Source organism: Pogonomyrmex barbatus, unplaced genomic scaffold (genome assembly GCF_055798465.1).
Source record: "Pogonomyrmex barbatus isolate J1 unplaced genomic scaffold, ASM5579846v1 scaffold20, whole genome shotgun sequence".
NCBI lineage: Eukaryota > Metazoa > Arthropoda > Insecta > Hymenoptera > Formicidae > Pogonomyrmex > Pogonomyrmex barbatus.
Window position 1 is genome coordinate 1,260,419 of NW_028297117.1, and position 22,776 is coordinate 1,283,194.

The following is a 22,776-nucleotide window of genomic DNA, read 5'->3' on the forward strand; positions in this document are numbered from 1 at the left end:
ACAGAGCTCCTCCATTATGCACGTACGTCCGCGAAAGAGTCGACTGCCGCATTTAACGTCGGAAGAAGTATTTCTTGCTCGTCGATAACACGAGGAGACAAGTCGATCCTTATGTCATTGGCTGAGAGATGTAGATTCTCGCTCTCGAGTCGCCCTCGCATAAACTGGTGCTCGTATAACGTAACGTTTTACGATATCGCAGGATACACATAAATAACAGTAAGTGCACGCGTGCTGGCCGGCGTTAAAGTAACGTAAAATTTTATCATTCGGATAGTAATACGTTTCTTCTCGTCGCACTGGCGCGCAATTTGAAGAACACTTATAATTTTCAGGGACGTTCGATCGTATACAAAGATTTCCTTACGTATGCGATACGACGATTTGCCGCAATCGTCGGCCCGATTACGATTTCAAGCGAAGCATTTACTGGCAAGGCACTCATTTCCCGCGTTATTTCCTACCCTACCCTAGCGCCGCTGGTAATCATTAAAATGCATTCGCAGAAATTGCGTGATATTTTCGAATCTCTTCGTCTATCTTTCGTTAAAGTCGCCGGTATCACGTCCCATAAATAATATTATATAATCGAGACAAGTTTATGATAATTTCTATTTTATTCTCTTCTATTTTATTCTCTAATATTTTTTTACAGATAAAACTTGCTACAGAAATGACAATATTTATTAGAAACCGGTGTTATTGCTTTTAATCGTCTCGATGGATTTTCTTCTTTTGATGACCTTCTTGCTACTGCATTTAATCAAAAATTTTAATTCTTCTATTATCACTTCTTTAAATGATACCTTAAAAGCAGAACAGAATAATTTTTATAGCCTTTGAAATAATTGTGTAAAACAAATATAGAAGCTAATCATTAATATATAATTACGTTATGTCTGATTGCAATGTCTCGAATGTTCCAAAGAAATGCCCATGCTGCAATAATCCAAGACAATGCAATGCCGGTTATCATAATTATAAATAGTCCCTTGACATCCTCGTAACTTAATGGTTCCACTTGGACTTTTCCTTTTTCCTATAAAAGAAAAAAGAAAACATTCTGACAGATTTTCACAAATATTATTGACAAAATATTGTAGCTTTAGTAGTTATGTTAAAGTGTACGGAGGTTAAATATAAATTTTTATCTTAGAGTAATAATGTAAAATTTATTTGAAAAGATCTTTTCCTAAATCTAAGTAAAAGTAAGTGTACGCTTGAAGTAAGTGTACGCTTCGGTTTTACCTCTTACTCACTTACAAACCAAACACGTACAAGTACTTCTGAACCGCTACGTCGTCTCTACACGTACAGACTAAATCGGTAAAGTTTAAGCCAACTACATATTTTAAGTTCAACTATGTGGTTAAGTAACGATAGTCGTGAAATATTTTCCCCTTGCGTTTTATCTGTTTTTATGATGAAATAAAAGAGAGGGAAAGAAAGTATAAGGAGAAAGATAAGAACTGAAAAGAATAAATAAAGAAAAAAACATAAATAAAAGTTAATTATTAAAATAAAAAGAATTTCAAAAATGAAAGAAAATTTATACGTAATTTTTTTGTAGATACAAAATATAATTGAAGAATCAGAGAATTAACTGAACTATGATGACTTTAATGCGTATAAATAAATCATGAAAACATGATTTTTATAATCAATTTAGTAATGATTATATTTAAGACAAAATAATATGTAACATCGTTAGAATTATTAATCAAAAATAAAATTTTCTGGTTTATCTAAATTTTTAAATTGTGTCAAATTCATGCAAATGCAATTTGCATTCCAATTTTTTATTTATGTAATAATCTACTCTATAAATGAGTTATTTTCATAAAGTGTTATAAAAGATTAATATATTGATGATCACGCATAATTATATTTATGTGTTAAAAATATGAATGTTTTGAAAATTGTACAGCGTTCGATAAGTAATATTAGTCACAGCATAACGTGAGAACGTTAGAAATCTCGTACTTCGCACGTATCACCGCCTCGCTTCTGTCTCCACCATTTATCTTGCAGCTCGCCGATTCTGCCGTTTTCTTGCAGCCTTAATAAGGCACGGTTTAGCTCCGTACGGTAGGGCGCATCTGTCATCAGAAGACGATTATTTTGTTAAAATAGTTAAATTTTAGTCGTTTCATCAAATCTGAAATAATACAATAGTTGCATTTGTGTAAGGTATATCAAAGCAACTGAACAATGACATAATAAAATTTATTTCAAGTTATCTTATTGCTTATAATGTAAATTACTATTAAACCACTAACTTTTTTTCATCGCTATTCCGTAGCTTTTGGAATCTAAAAGTCCACCTATCTGCGTTACATTACATTTTCTTTGCTTGATATATTCAATCGATGAAGATTCCATAAGAAATGCGTAATTTTCGTGCTGCGTTTTCCATACGCCCTTCTCGTTACTATCCATAAGCACTTCAGCTTTATGATCCATCATGTAATTATACATAATTCTATATGGTGGATGTTGGGAATCCTGCAAGATAAGAATTAAATTCACTCGTATTCACAGGTAATTCACAGGTATTTAAATAATAACGCGGAATTGTATTAATATTATATTAATATATAGTATTCTATTAATTAATAATCATCAATTATCTTTATTTCTTGCTTTTACTTTCTTTGTGTCATTTACCCTAAAAAACGCAAGCGTCGAACCACCTTCTTTTGCACCATATTTGATTTTCTGTTGAAAAGCCAATTCTTCTGCTATTTTAAAGGACCATACAACAGATTTTGTGGACAATGCGGCTGCTAAATTAGCGACATACGTTGCTCCCATAAGAAGAGCGAAAAACCACCATGCAACAGCTAAGCTTCTTGTTGAAATTCCTCTGAAATACAAATCACATTTTTTTTAATTTATTCTTGAAAGAAGATTGCAAGAAAGAGCATGATTTTATTTATAACAAAATATTATTAGAATATTAAACTGCATGAAATAGAATGTTAACTGCACAAAATAGATTACTTTCCAAATATGCTGTTTAGATTTTGTTATGCTTTGACTCGATTCCAGGATATTTTCTTATAAAGATTGCTTATAAAATAATTTGATTTATTTAAATAAATTAAAATTAAAGATAGTAGATGTATGAGTAGATCATACTTATCAATTATGAACACCACAGACGATTGTAATACATGCATTGTAATACATGCCTGATAGCGACATAAAACTTCACTGTATGCTCAACAATTTGTTTGGTTTTATGCAAGAAAAATATCTTTAAACCACACTCTGCAAATGTTGGCAAGCTAAAGTGGGCATCGCCCACTGACTCACGCTGGTGCAAATCCGGTAGCAGCCTTTAGTACAGCTCCGATCACGAGGAATGGAGTGTCCAAGAGAGTGAAGGGTGTTTCCAATACCTCCGGTTCCTTGATGCACGGATACGGATTCGTCCATTCTACGGGGCAGAATTTTCCAATGACGAATAACAACGATGAGACGACGACATATGCTCCGATCAGATGCAGCCAAACATCAGTCGAAAACGGTCCGAGAAAGGATAACAAACCTGGAGCAGCACTTGTTGGTTTCCTGTAGAGGACACTTATACCTGAAATATTATTTGATTCAAGCATAAATGGATTCAATTTTGATTTATATTTATTAGTAGTATCATATTTTACCTAAGTTCATAAACGGAGTCGTAAAATCTACTGCGGTTTCTCTCTCCGCTGTAATAGTCAGGTCCGTAATTGCTAAATCTGCTTCCTTCAAAATCAAGCGAAAAAAAAAAATTGAACATGTTATATAAATCTCTGCAACAGATGTCGAGCATGAGATAAATTGTCAATTTATTCATCTATCATGTCATACAGTTTTTTTAATATTTTTATTAAATTATTAGATTATAAAACAGAGAAAAAAGGGTGAAAAAAATTTTTTATAATATTAAATTACAATTAATTTCATATTAGTGTTAAACTTGAATTTCTGAAAAAAATGTTCGGAAATCATCAGATTCTACCAAACCGTGTGAAGAGGCAACTGTTTTATCGATAAGAAGCTATATAACGTGTTGCTCTCGCATTGTGTATACGATGGAAGGTAGCAGCACTACTCGCGAACGAAGTCGATTGAGTCATATTCCGTTTATATGGCACGGAATTAAAGCGCGAAAGAATATCTTATTAACTTACATCGGCGATTATTTTTCCTAGCATTCCGTTCCATTTCTGAGTTACGTTATTAAATGATCCGTAAGCGTTGTCGGTCTGAACTTCAAAAGTATAATTAAATCCTAGTATGTTGCTCATTTCGTAAATAATATCTATTCCAAAGCCTTCATAACGATCATTTCCAGTCATTATAGAAGATGATTCTTTAAGCATCCCATACGGATCTGTCTGGAATTTATTTCATTTTAATCTTTTTTTATCTTTTTTTTTGTATTATTTTAATATGTAAAATAATAATAATATATATAATAATATATATATATAATAAAATTAAAAAGTTGCTTAGGTAAGTAACACATAAATAATATTACTTTTTTAAGAAAAAATATAAAATTAATTTTATTTTCATGACTGATAATAACATTTTTCTTCATTCTAATTACATGTCATTGTGTCTCTGTGAAATATAGCTTATTAAGCATATTTGATATGTTAGTTTAAATTAAAATGTTTTAATGCTAGCAATAACAACATACTTGACAAGATTAATAAATTTATACTTTCATAATTTGTTTTAAATAATCATAATTGAAAAAAAATTTCTAAAATTATATTCATTTCTTCCTAATAGCTTTTAATTGTTTAATTATTTATCTCAATTATTTAACTATTTAATTAACTATCAATGTATTTAGTCTGGTGATTGGAACATACTAATGCTATAAGAACAAGGAAATGCTTATGACGTAAACTCTTTTCATCATCTATTCCAGGGATTCTATGTTCTGATTTCCATCGAAAACCAAAATTTGTTTTCCACTTTCCAACTTTTTGTAATCCTTGACTTTCTAGATTTACGATGTCCAATTCGAATTCGCTTCGGAATCCAGCCGTGTCGAATTTTATCATACCGCTCAGTCCATGTATTTGCTCCTATATATAATTTAAAAGTTTATGCAAGTAGGATTCTTGTGCAACAAGACTTTTTAATAATTCCAAGATATCCATATAGTTTCAAATAATACCTTATTTACTGACATTTAGATATATATTATAAAGATTTTTTTCCTTTTGCATTATAACATACTTATTTTGTATGCAAAAGTTACATTACGAGAAGAAAATTATTCATAGTTGTTGAAACATTATTAATAATATTATAAATTATTTTTAAACATACACATACTTACATAATGAATTTATCCTAAATATGTACATGTATTTTTTAATAATTATGAAAAATATTAATTTTGTTTTATATTGTGTATGTATAAATGCTAAACGATAGTCACACATACGTTTCGTATATAATTACTTAAGCTGAAACCGTGCCCCCAAATTTCCGTTCCGTTGCAAAATAGCGCTTTAAAGTTTTCTCCTTTGATGCTATCGCGTAATCGCGCGTAACCGCTCGCGAAAAGTTGTATTGCATCATAAGCGAGCGCCGTTTCCACTTTTAAATGCGAACCATTTGGCAAGCTCCAATTAAGAGGTCGAAATTGGAGGATACGTTGAACAGTTGAACTTTCCGGATCAATTAAACGTATCCCTGTTAAATTCACTCCGGAGTATTTATACGGTTCTAAATTCAGAGTCTGCAAATCCTAATAGTCGAATGCGATTATATGTTATAGCTAATGTATTTGAAAAGCAGATAAAATTTAAGAAATTTATATGCATACATCTAAACATATTTATCATATTTAAGTACTGTGACGTTGCACTTTCGCTGCATCATAATAACCTTCCCTTGCTACAGGATGCGGATCCGCGTTTTCAATTGAATCTGTTGCACAAAGTAGCCTTCTCGAAATCTTTAAAGGGGCAATTTTCGCGTACTTGCAGACAATCGTCGTTATTTTTAATTTTGGTATCTACTTTATTGTGCGGAATAATGATATCAAGAGATATCTGTAATGGAACTTGAGATCGAGGAAGGGACCAAAATGAAAAGACAAAGAACTGCAATCGCATATTGCACCAGCGCGACTTTATATAATTAAATAGTCGTGATAGAATCGTGCTCGTTCGTGACGGATGACAAGCTGATTTTGTCGCCCGCCAGAAGAAGATGACTGAAACGCAATTTTCAGGATCAGTTCAACTCGTGAGAAACCACACCAAAGGAGTGACCTGCCGGAACGAACGCAAATCACAGCACCAGGAAAATGTGTTCTGTGATCTGTCGAGAAGCGTCCCGAGGTAACGAGAAAATCGCCAGCTAATTGGCAAATCTTATTGCTTATGGGAATGCACGCACAGGATCAGACATCAGTCGAAATTCTCGCTCTCTTTCGTGCGACCAAGGCAAGAAATAAGAAAATACTAAGCGACTCATGTGGCGTCATTGGTACCGTCATTGTCATTTAATTTAAGATAAATTCCTGTGTTTTGTCCTTTGTCCTACCCGTCTACCGTTGGACAAACAAGTTGGCCCTTCGTATTCGTGTCCTTTCTCGCTGCTGTTTTGAGTTTCATAATTTCCATATAAATCGACGGATTGTGCCGCTGACGCCCAACTTTAGTGCCCGAGTTTAGTGAGAATCTAGGGAGAATAAGATGCGAGATCTTCGCATCTTATGCTTTTGATCCGCACTGTTATGACGCGAGCGAGAGCACGTGACAGTACATAACGAATTTTTTTCATAAATTTGAATCTTTATGTTAAAATATTTTTGATTTTTATAATTATAATATATTTTGCTATAATTATATTAATTATTATTAATTAAATGGAATGTTAGAAATTATGAAAAAATTTGACTTCTTACCATAGAAGCAATAATTATTCTATATCCTTCCGACAATATTCCGACTTGTAGTGCTTGTTCGAGAACAGATGCAAGAATATTGTATGAACAATCGATCACAATATTTCTGTATTCGGACATTTTGACTTCTTTCATGGCTTTCCTGTAAGTAAATCGTCTTGTTAATTTTTGGGCAGTGTGTTTTTTCAGAAAAAAATCTCGGCAATGACGAGGTGCGTGACTGTGCAAGTGACGTTTGCTTCGTATCCAGATAGTCGTATCGTAAATCATCGCGATATTTTCTGGCGTTTACGGCAGGGCTAAATAATGGCACAGGTGTATAATAACTTTGTTTGACAAACGTCGTTCGCGCATGTACGCGAGCTTACACGAGGAACGACCTATTTATTCGCACATGCATACCTAAAATTTAGTCCACTACCTAAATGGAACACCTTCGCGTTAATGGTAGTCGTATTTGGTAACTTGAGCAAGCGGTTCATGCGAATCAAGCTATCCGCATTGTCGTAAAGTATCGCATATTCTTTCCACTTGTATTCTTCTATTAAATCTTGAAAAAACTAAATAATTTTTGAAATTAATTTTAACGTGAATGTTACCAATATAATAATCAAAATTTATTTAATACAAAAAATATTAATCTCCTTTTATTTCAATTCTAACTAAATGATTAATAAATTTAATTACCAAACAACCAACAATGCTTGCAAGCAATTAAAGTAAAATGCAATAAATTTGGAAATGTTATATCTAAACACTCAGACAATAGACGTGAGGATTTTTTATAACTGAATAAACTAATATTTTTTATTTTGGTTTAAGTACTAGTTTGATTTTACGATAAAAAGATTCCAACTAAAAATTGACTGCAATTATTGTAAATTATAAACAGTTTGTTTATAAGTTGTTATAGATTTAGAAATAAGGACAAATACCACGGAAAGTATGTCGGAGTGTGGATATAGGTTTATTACATTGCTGCGTTTCGGTTCGGAATCCCATCTGGCAACGATGTGAGGTATGTCCAAAGTATCGCACATACTCTGAACGTAGCTCGCTGTCGATTTGTCCTGGGGACCAAATATTCCGGCCACTTCGCTGCTTACCAATTCGCACGCTATATGTAATATCCAGAAATACATAATGTGATCTCACATATTTTGTATTTTTTGCATTTTGACGAGTAGTTTAAATGTAAATAAATTCAAATCATTTATTATTAGATGAAATCTTTTTGCAAAAATTATCTTTCGAGTTTGTAATATATAAATAATATTTTGAAAGAAAAGGATTCATACAATATCGCAAAATTATGGATATATGTTGCAACAATGAGCATTATGTTAATATTTTATATATGTCATGTATAAACAAAAGTGTTTGAAAGATGAAAAAAGTGAAGTTTAAACCAAGCGCGGAAAAAGATTATGCTTACGTAAAAGATGATACCTATGTTTGCTACTTGGAATGCATTCTTATTGATTTTTTCTGTTTTGGGTATTAAAAATACGTCTTTCGCGTGCTGGGCGGCAGTGAAGTTCTTATTTACCGCTTTGATTGATATTTCGAATGCCTTTTGAATCATCTCATCACTGTCGAATAAACCTCCTGCGATCATTAAATATCATCGATACATTGGATTGATTATTGATATTCTGTCATCTTCACTCGTATATGTTATTGTCTATGGAGAAACACGGCGTGCTTACCGATAGGTATTCTTCTCGGAAATCCCAAAATATGGGGTATAAATGCAACAGTGACGTATAGGAGTAGCATTTCTCGACCATTCTAAAAGAGGATTGTTTTAATAGTAATAAAACTGGAGAAATTAATAGATACAAGATATACAGAACAGAGATCTTTCCATTTTTTTTTTTAAATAAACATTTAATTTAGAAAAGTTTTTAGGATGAATCAAAATTGAATCTGCTCTTATTTGTTATTCCATATTTCCATTGCGTTAGTACTATTGCCCTGCTATCCTAGATGATCTAAACATTCAACCTTGCTGATACAGTACGTACACACAGCCAATGTGATATATTTAGACACTTCTTGCCTCACCGTGCCAACATATTATTCTGCAACAGCTTCTCTCAATCTATCTGCTGAAAACAACACTCGAATAGTCTACTGACAGTTTGACAGAGCTGTCAGCAGTACGCGTATAGATTTGCTTTTTAGTAGAATTTCCATAATTTTGAACATAAAAGGATGGAACGTATTAATATAATGAGCAAAGTGTGTATTTTATTCCATCTAAATAAAACCATCTAAATAAAAAAAATATTTAAATGCATTTAAATGCATTTTAATTTCAATATTATATTTATCAAGCTTCTATCATATTTCAAAGTATAATTTGAATTAATCTATCAATTTTATTCTTTTGCAATTTTATCAAATAAAATTTTTTATCTCTATGATTAATTATTCTACAAAAAATTTCAATTGTTACATAATACCGTTTCGCATAAAATTTATTTTTCCAAAATTTATTTTAGGGATTAAAAAAACACTTCTCAAATGATTGAAATAAATATTTTTCTTCTTGTTCAAATTTGTTCTTTCTCTTTCGTTCTTTTTCTTTTGTTCTTATTCAATAAATTCATTATTTTTTTATGTTGCGTAGTGTGTTCAACTCTTCAAGAGTGTATTTAATGTATTCTTTTTTAAAATCTTGATTGAAGTTTTTAAATCTGAATTTTGTTGACAAAAGCGTTAAATAGTTCGATATGACATGAATCGATTTATCATTAGCGCGGCCAAAATAAAATACAGACAATACAAATTGTACTTAAACTTTCGCTTTAATAAAGAAACAAACCATTTTTGCATTACGAAGAAATGTAATGGCTTCGAAGATTCACGCGACAATATCACGTGATTTATGAAATACCGCTCACGTTTATACACAAAACACCTGTTACACTATTTTATTTAATTGATTAGTTATTTTATTTTATTTTATTAGTTATTTTATTAAATTGATTTGTTGATTGATGATATTAGATTACTCACGCGATTATATTTATTGTTAATTATTGAAATCACAAAAAAAAATGCTCGACGTGAAAAGACCTCATTGTGTCACCAAACTTGTATATGCTATCCGATGTTGTCGAAGTTAGTGACTATATTATCCCACAGTTACCAGTTGACTATTTCAACCACATGCTAGAGTCGGAAAAATAGGTAATAGGACTATACTCTCTCGTATATATGTTGTGCAGCTCTTTTGCGCATGATCATCGTGATATATTTTATTTGGAAGAGTTGTTTTATCATTGCTACTAATCATTAATGCATTAATTATTTTTCAGAATTGTTATTTTAGGTTATTATTTTATAGAAATTGTATATTTGTGTGTAATATTTTAGAAATTGCTAGTATTGAAATATTTGTACTCAGAATTTACATTAACGGATTTTGATTGCCATAATTTCTTAAATTATAGATTTACATGTGAACCTAGAACCTAGAACATAAAAAAGTAATAATATCCAAATTAGTAAGTTTTAATTACGTACTTTATTTTATTTATATAAAGATAATCTTTTTATTTCTTCTAAATTAAGCAAAGCTTGGATTTTTGTTTATGTAAGGAAAATGAAGAAATAAAATTATAAAAGATTTTCTAATGTAATGTTGAGCAATTTATATTAAGATTTGTCACTGTTATTTTTTTATTTTTCTATTGTTTTTATTAACAATTAATATATAGAGGAAATAAAATTATAAATTACATATCAAATTAAATCTATTGTGAAAACTATTATATATATTATACGATCGGTATTCATACCTCACTTTTATTGTAAAATGCACCTTCAAATGCGCATTTAGTATATGTTCAGTTTACATTATATATACTACATTTTACAATTAGAAAATAAATAAATCTTAAAAATAAGTAAACACATTTAATAAAAGTAAAGTGTGAATACAAATCTATATTTTTTATAATTCTTCTGTTTAGTATAAAAAAATTATATATATATATATATATATATATATATATATATATATATATATAATTTATATTTAAAACATTTTATGTACACACACACACACACACACGCGCGCGCGCGCGCGCGGGCGCATGCGTGCGTGTGCGTGCGTGCGTGCATGCGTGTGCGTGCGTGCGTGCGTGTGCGCGCACCCCTTCCTCCACATACACATACACATACACACATACACACATATACATAAAATGCTTTCGATATTTGTGTTAAATCGATTTATTTGATATAATCAGTCATAGATGATAAAGTAATAAATCTATGCAAACGAACGCTTCTTTATTATTCGGGATCTCCGTTATTTGTCATCAGTTGGTGACGTTCTTATTACTGTGGGTATAAAACCGTATGGAGGACTATATCCCCTTGTACTCTCTTCTTCACTTTTACTGGACAGTCCATTTTTTTTCCGTACTGGTTTAGCGCCACTGCATTTTATGATAAATTTCAATTCTTTTATCAATTCTTCTTTAAATGACACCTGTAAAGTGAATACCAATTCATTAAAATATATAATAAATGAATACACAAATATATAGGAAAAATATTATGAAAAGGACAAGCCATTAGAAGCCATTTTTATATTTTAAGACTTTTCTGAATTGTTAATTATAAATCATTGTTATCTATAATTTATTTAAAAAATATTAATTTATGTAAAAAATGTTAATTTTGAAATTAACAAATCAGTTAGATTATTTAATACTATTATTATAAAGGTGTATGTATATACTAATACTAAAAATGCGATTTAAATATATATATATATATATATATATATATATATATATATATATTAAATCGCATTTTTAGTTTATATAAATTTTAATTATTCCATTATTTTCTGATTATTTTCTGAAACCTACAAGTTTTGAAAAATTTACTGCCTTTTAATGAGAGACAATATAATTATCATAAGTAAATGAATTCAAGTAGCAAGTTGACGTCATTTGTCGTCATTTTTATCATCACTCCTCATTAAAATAATGTCTAATATCGTCAAAATGTCGACAGTTAATGTTAGTTTGCTAACTGAGAATAATTTGCTTACATTTTCTTGAATAGACGTTTGGGCAACATCCCAAAGAAATTCAAGTATAGTATACACGCAGGATAAAGCGACACCAACGGTAAGTACAAGAAATACGCCACCCACATTATCAGTATCTAATGGCAGTGCTGTACTACCTCCACCACTTTCCTAAACAGCAATGTGTAAACTCGGATAGATATGTAATATAGAATACGCACCACCACCAACAACAACAACAATAACAACAACAACACAATAATAATAATAATAATAATAATAATAATAATAATAATAATAATAATAATAATAATAAAAATTTTAAGTTTATCTACCACTTACCTGACATTTGCCTCCGCCTCTTTTTTGAGTCCACCATGTCTTGCGAATATCCTGAATAATACCACTTTCTGATAATTGCAAAATTGCACTATTTAAGCTATGTCGATATGGTGAATCTGCAACGTTTTTGTTATCTGTATCATATTTGTTACGTAATTATTATCAATATTTACAATATGAAATGATCCAATTTAAACAATCACTTTCTAACATTTTTTGTTTTCAATTTTAGGAAAAAATATGTTAAAAATTATGAGGTTTAGTACCTGGAAAATTATTTATTTTTTATAATATAATAATGTCATTTTTCTATATCATAATACTTTTATATCTATAATATAATTTATATCTATATCATTTATTATACCATAATACTTTTATATCTAGAATAATTACATTATAATATGTAATTATATTACGTGAAAGAAATTATATGCTTGTATTTAATAAAATGGCACTTGTTAGGGAGTAAGATAAATAATAATTAGATTTTTCAATTATTATAAAACGTGATTTTATCTTACTAGCAAGAATAATTTGAACCATAGCATAAAAATATTTTAGTATGTATTTGAAACAGATAAAATAATTAATAAAATATATTTCTAATCTTATAGATTTGAAATTAATTTAAATTCAAAATTGTTAAATATTTATTCTATTTAATTATCAAATTATGTATTGCATTAGAGCGACATTCGTGTTAATAGAATTTAAATTTATTTTACGATTTTCCTATTGGCATTGTTGTTATTATATTTTCTTTTAGTATACTTTAATTTTTTTAAATATTTTGTTAATATCGAAGTATCAAATATTGGTAAGGTAATATGTAAAATGAAACTTATTTTTAAAATTGTAAACTATGACATATTTGATCATGTTTTAATATTACATAAAATTAAATAGATTACTTGGTTAAAGCTTACTTTTTTTCATTGCAATTCCATAACTTTTCTCATCAAGGTGATCGCCAATTTGAGTGACTTCGCAATGCCGTTCTATGATATATCTGTAAAGTAATACATACATACATAGATACACACACACACACACACACACACACACACACACACACACACACACACACACACACACACACACACACACACACGTGTGTGTATGTATGTGTATATATATATATATATAAAATAATAAATAAAAAAATATGTAATAAATAATACTGAATTGAGCTGGATTCCATCAAGAAAGCATAATCCTCAGTTTTGACTTTTTTCACGCCATCTTCATTGTCCTTTACAAGCACATCGTCCTTATTTGCATCCATGTAGGCATACATCGCCTTATACGTTGAGTGATTGCTATCCTTAGGATTAATAGAATAAAATTGAATTAGCTCCTATTGAAAATAACTTCCATATTTATTATGCCTATTTTCTAATAATATGCATCTAGAAGATTAATAAATAATTCTTTAAAAAAAAAATTTTTTTTAAATATATATTATTATTTTTTAAATATATTAATATAATATTATTTTTTTTAAATATATATTATTTAGAGCAATGGTGCCATTGTCAATAAGGAAAGCTGTCACTTCAAAACTGTTTTCTATTATTTAATGGCGACACTTATAATTATATTCTATTCTATTCTATGAAAGCAAAAAAAAATTTACACACATGCTGATAATGCGAATGATAATGAACTATATAATTTGAATATTCTTTCACTAATATGTTAATAGTTATTTGACTAATTATGTTTTGTATAAAATTAATCATTATAGAATTTAATTTAGATAAATGATTGTTGAACGTATAAATATCATTAAAATTGTTATTAGTAATATTTACGAAAATAGTATAATAGTAAAATAAATAATGAAAAAATAGCTAAAATGAAATACCCTGTAAAAATAATAAAGATTATATACATTCTGAAAAGTCTATTGTTACAAATGAATTTTTTATTTAATTATTACATGTAAAATAACTCTTTTGCATGGATAATTAATTAAAAATTCATAAATATTGAAAGTTAAAATCAGAAACACGATTCTATTTTTCATTTTGTCATAATGTAATCTTAGTGATATATAAATTTGTTGATGTAAATTTCTTTAAATATTTAATTTACAATTTATTATATTTAATTATAATTTTAATATAATATTATAATATAATATTATAATATAATATTAAAATTATATATTATAATATAATATTAAAATTATAACTAAATATAGTAAATTGTAAATATATAATTGTACAAATTTTTTATAAATTTTTTAAATTAATAAAGCTTTTAATTATTCAAGATTGTTAGAAAAAGTCACAAATTAAAAAATATAACTTTATAAAGAGCAATTAAGAATTAAGCATGAATTATACAGTAAATGATTATCAGTTAACGCTTTTTACGATGCAAATTTGCTTTTAATTAATATTATATGTAATAATTTATTGTTATTATTAAGAGTTATTATTATTATTGCAAATCATAATTATAAATTAATAAGTAGATTTGTTAAAATTAACTTACTTTAAAGAAATCAAATGTAGATCCTGTGGCTTTTGCGCCGTATTTTATATCTTTCTTTTTGGCTAATTCCTCAACATTATCAAAAGGTGATGTGACAGTTTCGACTGTCAAGAACGCTGCCAAATTGGCTGTATAACTTGATACCATTATGAGACAAAAGAACCACCAACAACTTGCCATCATTCTTGTAGAAATGCCTCTGTATACAAATGTATATAATTTAAATTTTGAAATTTTATTTTATTTTAATAATTTTTATTTCTCAATACATAATATTTTTTTAATTAATTTATATAATTTCTCAAAAATGGCAAATAATACTAAATAATAATAAATATTTAATATGTAAAACAATCTAAAATTACGTACATAATATAATAGGTGGAATCTATATAATGTAATATTTAAAGAGAAAAGAATATGTATTTATTTTTATATTATAAAATTATTTCAAAAATGCAATGTATATTGTTACACATTTTTAAATTATTACTTAAAATTATTATTTAAAAATTTAAACGTTTTTGTAATAATGCGTTTATGTAATAATTTTTGTAATAAATTTTGCAATATGTAAATCTAATATATTGATTATAATATAATAATATTTTATAATGTTCAAAAATATTTTGAACTAACATAGGTGCTATCTCACTGCCCTGTTGCATAATACTGCCTATTGTAAACCAAAATGCATTTTTAAAAGTAAACTGATTCTCGAGAACTTCGGCTTCTTCAATGCAAGGGTAAGGATTATTCCATTCTGCAGGGCACAGTCTGCCAATTACGAAAAATAACAATGATACTGTTGTATAGACTCCAATTAAATACATATAGACATCGTTTGAAAACGGTGATAAAAATGAAAACAAACTCGGCGGTGCTTTCCTTGGTTTTTTGTACAAAATACTTATGCCTGTAAAATTATATATAATTTTTTAATATTCAGACTATGAATTATGTATTATGTGTTTTATAATATATATATATATATATATATTATAAAACACATATATATATATAGAGAAAGAGAGAGAAAGAGAGAGAGTTTCACAATTTAATTTATACATTTTTCTCATTATTATATAAATGTCAAAATTAGAGGATTTTTCTATTCATTTTAATATCCATTTTGTTCATAAGAAGTAATATTCTATAATATTATAAGAAATGTATACTATTAAAATGTATACTATTAAAATGAAGTCACTTTCGTTTATTTAAAATAATATTAAATTACTACATGCCAAGATTCATAATGGGCATAGAAAAGTCGACGTATTTTTCTCGTAATGATGTAATTGTAAGATCCGTAATAGCGAGATCTGCTTCCTAAAAGTATGTTATATTTTTAAATTATAAATTATATTATGTTAATACAAATTTATTTTTGTTCAGTTCATTTTATTATAATATTTTAATTACTTCATTATCTTATTCGACATTTAATACTCACTTCAGCTATTATTTTGCCGAGCATTCCATTCCATTTTCCAGTAGTGTTATCTAGAAGCTTTCCATAATTTGTTTCTACTTGCAAAGTATAATTGAATTCAAGTATTTTGCTGATATGATCTATAACATCCACGCCGAAGCCCTCGTAACGGTCATTGCCATGCAGTGTGTCCCACGATTCCTTTTCCATGCCATACGGAGCTGTAAGCGATATTAAAACAATGAATGTTTTATTTTGTATATTTAATTTGATGTCTGATTGTTTGACTTCTGGTAGCCAATCGATGCTTGCTCCTGCCGTACTATTCCAGTCTCCAATTTTTGTCAAGCCATTTTCAGTCAAACGTACGATATCTAATTCTATATTGCTACGGAAACCGTCCCTATCGAACTTAACAAGACCCGTTAATCCTCTCGTTTCGATCTGAAAGCAAAACAGCATAATAAGTGTGCTTCTAACAAGAAAATTGTAGAATTGAGTAATTCAAAGATGTATAAGATATACTTGTCATAATTGATATTTGATATTGATTTTTCAATAATTAAGAATAACAGCAGTTTCCATAATTCTATTTCTTTTTAAAAATTCTGGAATTAGTTAATTTATATATAAATGATAAGATATATATAAGTGATTAAAATATTTGATATGTTTAAGAAATGTTTGAAGTATATTTAAGTTAAAATATTTTTCTTATCTTACCGATCGCATGAAGTTGCTCAAGCTCAATCCATGTTCCCATCTACTATCATCATCGCATTGCAGTTTTTTAACGTCGCCCGTCGTAGCATCTTTCAATTGTTTAAACGCTCTTGCAAACAATTGTACCGCATCGTACATAAGAGCGGGTTCAACTCGTAACTTCGAAAGATCGTCTAGACCCCATTCTTTATCATGCTTCTTTAAAATTTGTAGTGCTATTGGATCTTCAGGATCAATTAGACGCACACCAGTTAAATTGACTCCAGAATACTGATATGGATTTAAATCCAAGGTTTGCAGATCCTGCCATGCATGCGTATTCATCAGCATGTATTACATTTAATCGTTACATCTTAATTTAATCGTTACATTATTATGTATTATGTAATTACATTATATGTATTATATTTAATCGTTATATCTCATAATTTAAAGGATGTTATACATGTAAGTTATACTTATAATTTATATCAGAAAAAAAGTTTAGGTATCATCATGAAAAATTAAGATATTAATGAAATTTAGATAAGATATGTAATCTACTTGTAATATCAGTGAAAACATTGAATCAATTGTTGAAGAAGTGACTTACGCGGGTAATCCTTATAATATAATTTTTTTATAACGCCAAATATTTGTATAATAATTCCAGATTATCATTAAATTATTATCGTTATTATGTACTTGTTTTTCAAAACAGATTTTTTTTTGAAAAGTATATATTTCAATTTTTTTGATTTTATTGTAAAACAATTTCGACCGTTACTATTCTACAATCTTTTTTAACTTGTTTAAGGCTTATAGCTACCTTACCAGAGAAGTTACAATCACTTTATGCTTGTCAGATAAAATGCCAACTTGTTGGGCCTGTGTGAGGACCTTGTCAAGAATTTTGTACGAACAATCGATTATAATATTCTCTATTTTCGATGCTTTGATTTCTTGCATTCCTTTCCTACACAGTATTCAATACCGAACAATTAATTAACAACATTCTTCTTCGGAGACTTTCTCATGTAAATAAAATGTTAATCTTTCTACTTCTTTTCACTTTTGTCGTTAATGTAATTTTTGTGTTGAAAATTATTTATTTTCTCTTATCCAAAGAAAATGTCTAAAAGTTACTTCGGATATTGAAAAAATGTTTCTATATTTTAATGTCTATTAAAAATTATCTATTTGTAATAATATATTAAATAATTAAAAGAACTTATGAGAAAGAATAAATGTGAATGGTAGCCATATTTTATATTATAACACACACACACACACACACACACACACACACACACACACACACACACACACACACACACAATAAATATATAAAAATCAATTAATCATAATGAATTTCTCCAAATTACACGCTCAATTATTTTATTGTGAATCGAAAATTCTTCAAGATAATTGTAATAATTCTTTAGATATTTTTTTTTTATTATATACCTATAATTTGGTCCATCGCCTAAATGATACAGAAATGCAGAATTGCCTTGTGTATCCCATCGCTTTAATAAAAGCTGCATGCGAATTAAACTATCGCTATTCTCGTATAATATTGCAAATGATTTCCATTTAAACTCTGTGACGAGTTGATCATACACCTGCAGAAGTTTTGTTGGCAATTATTATGGAAAATAAAAATTGAAATAAAAAAGAGATTAAATGAAAAATTAGAAAATAATTATAATAAAACATATGTGATAACATTTTTTAATCATTGTAAATGATTTATTAGTTTTTATTTCTTTTTTATTTCTTTTTTTATTAAAATGAATTATATTTTTTTCTTTATACAGATTTTTTTACATAATTTTTTTCAAAAAGCAGACAGAAAGAAATTGCGTAATGTATTATCTATTTAAATTATATATATTAGTTGTTGTGTATTTAATGCGATTTTAATATTGATTTTCTAATTTTAATTACTTACTCGTGATAACACACTCACGTGCGGAAATAGATTCAAACGTAATCCACGTGGCTCAAAAGATTGACTAGAATCCTGTCGCACGGAAATGTGAGGCACTTCTAATGTATTGCATATACTTTGTACGGTTTCGTCAACCTCCTTTTGTTGAGGTCCAAAAATCCCCGCTATTCCTAAATCGATCAGCTGACATACTAAACGTTTAGAAAAATCGATTTTATAATTCTTAAATTATATCTTTAAACTATATTATTTTAATTTTGGAAAAATAGTTTATGATTATTTATTTAGTAATTATCTTATATAATAATTATTTTATGAGACAAAATAATGTTATATAAGAGTATATTATTTAATAAGTTACATTTTATTAAAATGTACAAAATATAAATTAGAAAAATTATAATCGTATGTGTCACTTACATTTAGCAAAAATGTTCGATAAGCAAAAATGTGATTACACAATTATTTAATTCAATTATTAAAATTTTTATTTAATAAAAAAAAAGATTTATATTTAATATTAAATTGAAGGTGACATACGAGACAGTCAAATGCTCAACGTTAATTGTGCGATTTAATAAAAATCTGATATTCATTATTATTTTAACATTTATTAGCAGCTTCACCTTTCGATGATACTTCAAATGGATCTCCTTCGATTTCTTCCATTTCTGGCATGAAGAAAACTTTCGGAAGTTCATCGTTTCTATATCTTTCTATACTCAGTGCTCTTACTGATAATTCGAACATACGTTGAATTTCTTCGTCTTCATTTTGGTCGAATAATCCCGCTATAATTTATGACCGTATTTTTTTTTTTAATCAAGTCTTGCGGATACGATAAAATAACCAAATAATCCTTCCATAAAGTAATGCGCATTATCAGTATGCATAAATTTGATTAATTCTTTCAATGTTTCTTTCTTTGAATATTATTTGAAGATCTTAAAAACTATATGATATTATCTCCATTATGTTGCAAAAATTTAATAATATGAAATATTTAAAAGATTTAAATATATTTATTTCTAAATTTAAATATTATAAGATTATATATTATTTAGAAATTACAATTTATATTAAATATTAGTGAATTTTTTTTATACTATGAGTAGAGTTTTATACTATGAGTTTAAAATGAAAATTGAACGTGAATATGAATACTCTTAATTGTGTATCATATATATATATATATATATATATATATATATATATCTTTTTTATATATATCTTTTATATATATATATATATCTTATATTCTTGTTTTTATATTGATTATGTTAGTGAACGTTACCTTACCTATGTGAACTGTAGGATACTTTTTGGGAAGACCTAGCACACATATGTAGGATAGAAATATCGGCAATAATGTCAATAGACGTTTGGTCACCATCTTATGATCATTCTGCGCATACACAATGAATAGAATTAAAACGCCTATCAGCCTATTGGTGAGCATCTTGACAGGTGCAGATGTGTATTCAACAAAGTCAGATATAAACGGTGCGTACGAAGCGTAAGCCAAACGGAAAGATCTTGAACGAGCACTTAACTGGTCGACATTATATAAACTAACCGGAAGGCACCGCGCCGCCTGAAAGTCGCTCTCGGTGCGCATAAATATTTAGACCCGTCTAAAATCAATCTTCCAATATTGAGTTTAGTTATTTGCTTGATGCTTATACTCTTAATAAATCCCTGCGATCTCTCTGAGGGATCTCTGCGACGTTACTTTTTTTAGTTTATTTTACCTGTTAGGAAAATAAGTTCTCTTTTTCTCTCCGTTACTTCGTATGTTGTTACAGTGACTCTATCTATGTGCGATGAAGAAAACGAATAATAACATGTTTATGTAAACGACTTGTTAACAATGTATGACACTAATTTTGATAATTTACTACACGAATTGTTTTTATGAATTATTATATTTTTCTTCAATTATTTAGAAATATTTAAACAAATCTTTTTCTATTTGAGAATATCATTTGTGTGACGGCTATTGCTACATTAATGTAATAGAGATTTTTATAAATAGGAATACATTGTACATACAATAAAGACATTGTTCTACACATGTACAAAACATGTCTATAAGTTGCAAAATAAATATTGTGTGTTTAAGTCACTTATTGAATAAAATATTTAAGTAAAAAAATTCAAAAGATTTCTTTTAAAACAGATTATATAATTGCATTGATTCGTGAATATATGCTCTGTTTTACAACTTACATATCTTATTATATTTATATTATATAATATTTTTATAATATTTTGTAAAATTTCTCAGAGACACTAATAAAAGAAAATTTTTATTTCAAATAAGAGATTTTTTATGTTATACTTTTTATGTTATGCTTTTATTGCATATGTTTTTTATATGTTATAGACATGTATGTTATAGACATTAAGCATTTTTTTATATAAATTTGAACAATATTTTTAAATCGAATTTATATATTAATAAGTAATATATTAATAAGTAAATTGTGAAAATAAGATAGATAAGAAGAACATGTTATATTAAATTCATACTTTTAAAATTTGACTTGAAAATCTTTGAAGATTTTCTTGAAGCTCTATAAAATCTTTAATTTGCAACTTTAATTTAGTTATAATTATGTATTTTTAAAAATGTTTATTAAAAGAAATTTGTTTAAAAAGAAATGTCAAAAAAGAAAAAAAAAAAGGGAAATTATAATAATTTTGAATTATATACTGTTAATATGTAACTTGATGAATATTATATTGAATATTAATTTTGAAATAATTACTTGTATCAAATGATATAAATAATTTAAATTTTTATTTGCCCCAGACAGCGTCTACTTTGAGAATGCCAGTTTTTAATAACATCACATGCTTTTGGAGTTCCACGTAGTCTACTGTCATCATGCCAAATGCACGCAGTCTGGCGCCTTCTTTTTCATTCATTCATTCAATAGACGATTTGCATTCATATTCGCTTATTGCAGTCATTTTAGATATTTCTGAATGTGTCGATTTATCTAACCGTGTTACATGTAATTAATAATCGTTAAACATTGATAATTTATTGCGATTAAGATTTTTTAGACTAGCATACGATATCGGTGCGACATGGAAAACTAACGAAAATCTTAAGAGTACGCATAACGACGTCGATATATTTAGACGCCGAACATCGTCGCCGCCACTGGTGCTTGTCGCGTTCGTCGTGTGACATAGATTTTAACCAGATACAATCGAAAATAATTTTTTTATAGAAAGTCATCGTATACATACAAATTTTTCGTTAATCTTAAAAGTTAATTTGTCTTTTCTCTCTTTTATCTTTATTTTATACATTTACTAATATTCAAAAAGTATTTTTACTGAGAGTAAATTCAGTTGCTTTATAAAATGCTTAGTTGTACATGTTGCGTTCGAAAATTCGAGAGACAAGCTTGCTCAGAACAATTTTCTAAACTTCTCTCGAAACTCATTTTGCTTTGGTCGTTCGAGACTCAATATTCTCTGGGCGGAAGGGAGATTTTTTTTCAAGGGACTAGAGACGCAGTATAATGCGAATTATATGCGAATTTTATGTTAATGGAAGCATGTACTGGGATTTGAACGATAGACGATAGGGTACTACTATTTCGCGAAGGGATCGTTTTTGAGAGCTTTTGTAAGGGCTTACCTAAAAACGTGATGTTGTGCGGATCGTTTCAAACCCTGGTACAAAACCTTTCAGGCGCGTACTTTGCCGAATGAAACTCGCGCGGCACGCGCGACTCTAAATCCGAACGCCACTTCTCATATGGCTCATCCCGGTAGCGCATGCTCTAAACTCCCTTCCCAGATTTTCACGATCCGTCGTGGTGACGAAGAAC

At 28.4% G+C, this 22,776-nt stretch overlaps 2 protein-coding genes across 18 annotated transcripts; both read right to left on the reverse strand.

Moving 5' to 3' along the window:
- Positions 1-598: 598 nt before the first annotated feature.
- LOC105432272 (glutamate receptor ionotropic, kainate 2-like) lies at positions 599-10,218 on the reverse strand. 17 transcript variants are annotated; one of them, XM_089077891.1, is made up of 18 exons: positions 9,956-10,215; positions 9,762-9,865; positions 8,959-9,039; positions 8,641-8,722; positions 8,381-8,539; positions 7,867-8,048; positions 7,334-7,491; positions 6,932-7,073; positions 5,459-5,764; positions 4,875-5,093; positions 4,182-4,388; positions 3,669-3,753; positions 3,319-3,595; positions 2,668-2,866; positions 2,280-2,505; positions 1,984-2,099; positions 893-1,039; positions 599-806 (listed from the first exon to the last, which is right to left on the reverse strand). In XM_089077891.1, exons 4-18 carry the CDS (start codon positions 8,708-8,710, stop codon positions 687-689), a joined length of 2,613 nt encoding a protein of 870 aa, XP_088934017.1. In that variant the 5' UTR covers positions 8,711-8,722; positions 8,959-9,039; positions 9,762-9,865; positions 9,956-10,215; the 3' UTR covers positions 599-686. The 17 variants fall into 17 exon arrangements, with proteins under 17 accessions (XP_088934017.1, XP_088934016.1, XP_011645305.2 ...); XM_089077890.1 differs by having other exon boundaries at positions 8,959-9,042; XM_011647003.3 differs by lacking the exon at positions 9,762-9,865 and having other exon boundaries at positions 10,016-10,215.
- Positions 10,219-11,160: 942 nt separating this feature from the next.
- LOC105424521 (glutamate receptor ionotropic, kainate 2-like) lies at positions 11,161-22,733 on the reverse strand. Its single transcript, XM_089077886.1, has 16 exons — positions 22,584-22,733; positions 20,225-20,330; positions 19,552-19,716; positions 18,926-19,116; positions 18,439-18,596; positions 17,806-17,947; positions 16,993-17,295; positions 16,291-16,713; positions 16,082-16,166; positions 15,474-15,750; positions 14,835-15,033; positions 13,514-13,656; positions 13,259-13,341; positions 12,330-12,445; positions 12,009-12,158; positions 11,161-11,438 (listed from the first exon to the last, which is right to left on the reverse strand). The coding sequence occupies exons 2-16, from the start codon at positions 20,316-20,318 to the stop codon at positions 11,256-11,258; spliced, it is 2,712 nt and encodes a 903-aa protein (XP_088934012.1). The 5' UTR covers positions 20,319-20,330; positions 22,584-22,733; the 3' UTR covers positions 11,161-11,255.
- Between the last annotated feature and the right edge of the window lie 43 nt (positions 22,734-22,776).